Source organism: Octopus bimaculoides, chromosome 18 (genome assembly GCF_001194135.2).
Source record: "Octopus bimaculoides isolate UCB-OBI-ISO-001 chromosome 18, ASM119413v2, whole genome shotgun sequence".
NCBI classification, from domain to species: domain Eukaryota; kingdom Metazoa; phylum Mollusca; class Cephalopoda; order Octopoda; family Octopodidae; genus Octopus; species Octopus bimaculoides.
Window position 1 is genome coordinate 32,703,038 of NC_068998.1, and position 2,340 is coordinate 32,705,377.

General features: G+C 42.2%; 1 protein-coding gene across 1 annotated transcript; it reads left to right on the forward strand.

Moving 5' to 3' along the window:
• Positions 1-1,113: 1,113 nt before the first annotated feature.
• LOC128249776 (uncharacterized) lies at positions 1,114-1,653 on the forward strand. Its single transcript, XM_052974259.1, has one exon. It carries the CDS (start codon positions 1,114-1,116, stop codon positions 1,651-1,653), a length of 540 nt encoding a protein of 179 aa, XP_052830219.1.
• The last annotated feature ends 687 nt before the right edge of the window (positions 1,654-2,340 follow it).

Here is a 2,340-nt window from a genome sequence, read left to right on the forward strand (position 1 = left end):
TCAGGTACGAGACCGCAGCAACACTCTCGTGGGTAACATCTATTTCAGGAGGCTTATTAAGGAAATTCTCCCTCTTCACTTTCTCGCTTACGCTGAGAAACACTGCAAACTGTGGATTCTTATCCTGCTCTAACTTTACCCGTTATCTCCAGAGGTTAATGTACCTCACGTGAGCAGAACAATAATGGACTACGCGCTGCCATACAGATGGTCACTGGGAGCGAACCACATGAACGAGAACTAAAAAATAAACAACTACTGAATCGCATCTGCTTCTTCTTTCGAGTTCCAGATCCTAAGACTACAGAAATAATTGTAATGGGAGAAAGTGATACTCCACAGGTATCATGAACCTTCTAGTGCCATTATAAAATTGTGACCCCAATCAAAGAAAAAAGATTTTGGCAGTCGCAAGCTTTATTGTTGTAGATGCCTCACAAAAACTATAGAATGGCAGTCTTCGCTTGCAGTCTCAACTAAAAAAATCAATGGTCTGACGTCAGGATATCTTCTCTCATTCAAGTGAACCTTTAGAATTCATGCTTTTTGCCTCGAACTTGTACCTAGAAGAGTATGCATTCTTCTTACAAGGAAAATACACGGTATTCTTTCAAACAATCTCCTTTTGAAGTAATTTCTCCCACAATGTCGACGGCCAATGTTTGATACCAGCAAATACACCAAATGCAGCAACGGGAAGATACTTCAAGCAAGCCAGCCATCAACTTCCAGCCATTGTTCCTGTCTATTGCCATGTCTTCTGATGCCTTCTTAAAAAAAACAGAAAAGCAATCTTTTTTTCTTTTTTCAGCAGACTGCAACAGGCTTGGCGACTAAAAAAAAAAGTTGTTTTTTTTCTCATTGCTGCACACAGTACACTGAGGAAAAAAAATCAAAGATTTTGTTAAGCAAATTTTTTTTGCACACATGTTACTGTTCCAGCAGCACTTTGTCGGTTCTTTGGTCCTTTCTTTTCCCTCATCTGTAAAGAAAAAAAATGAGTCTGCCCCACTTACCAGCGTACTCTGGTGATGTCACGCTTTGGTTTGCACAGTTGGATGCTTATTTTTCGGCCCATGCGGTGCCTCACCAACAGCAACTAAGTACTGTGGGATGCTTGCCCCTCTTGCATGCTCAGTGAAAGATCTTATCACTGACCCACATCCAGACGCGACTTATGTGTCCATTAAATCTGAGGTTCTCCGATGGAACACCCAATCCACCAACAGTAAATTCCAGACACTGATGCAAGATGAGCACCTGGGAGACAGGATGCCATCTGAGTTTCTTCGGCGTTTGTGTGAACTCAGCGACACACCACTAGAGGACAATTCTCTGCTCAGAAAATTATTTTTCTCTTGGCTGCCACCGAATGTCCAATCCATATTGGCCACAGTGGTCAACTCAAATTTGCTCAACCAGTTAGCCACTATGGCGGACAAGATTATAGAGTTCACTGTACAGCCAGCACCTCATCATACCTGTTCGGACACTGTAGTAGCTTCCTCTACTATCACTAAGTCTTTTCTCTCGTCATATAACGACATTTTGGACACATTGTGGCGAGAACACGCCAGCTCTTGTCGTCCTCACAGCAGAAACCATTCTAAGTCACGGTCATCTAGGTCTACTCCAACGGTTTCCAATCTCTGATGGTATCGTGCCACATTCAAGGAAAAAGCCCGTCGTTGCATCCAACCATGTTCGTTCAAGTTGTCGGGAAACTAGTTATGGAAGATCTGAGCACGTCAGATTCTTCCCTCAAATTTTCATCTAATCGTGCATTCTTTGTTAAGGATTGTGTGTCTAACAAATCGTTCATGATTGACACTGGATCCAACTATTCTATTTAGCATTTGCATTTTACTTCAGACATGCCAAGCAATCTGCCATATACCTGCTTGTGGTGAATCTACCCCCGATAAAAACTTATGGTCAGGTCTCATTACACCTAGATTTCAACCTTCAAAGGGATTTTAGGTTGGTTTTTGTTATAGCAGATCTACCATATCCCATTCTGGGCACGGACTTCTTAAACCACTTTCACTTATTAGTTGATGGCAGGCGACAGAGACTCATGGACGATTCTACATCTTTATTTACACCTACTCGGGTCACTACTAATGCTGTTTTAAGCCCGTCATTTTTTGTTGCCACTGCTAGTACCAATTCCTTTCTCTTTTGGCTTCTTTCCCAGAGCTAGTGGATCCGACTTTCAAATCAGTAAAAGTCACACACTCGACTCGCCATTATATCACTACTTCTGGACCAACGGTTTTTTGTTTTTTTTTTGTGTGCATGGCAACTCGCTCCTGATCAGCTCAAAAAGGCTCGATCTGA

What these genes read in the sequence shown, in the direction of transcription:
- LOC128249776 (XM_052974259.1), top strand. Translation starts at nt 1,114, where the DNA reads ATGCTTGCCCCTCTTGCATGCTCAGTGAAAGATCTTATCACTGACCCA.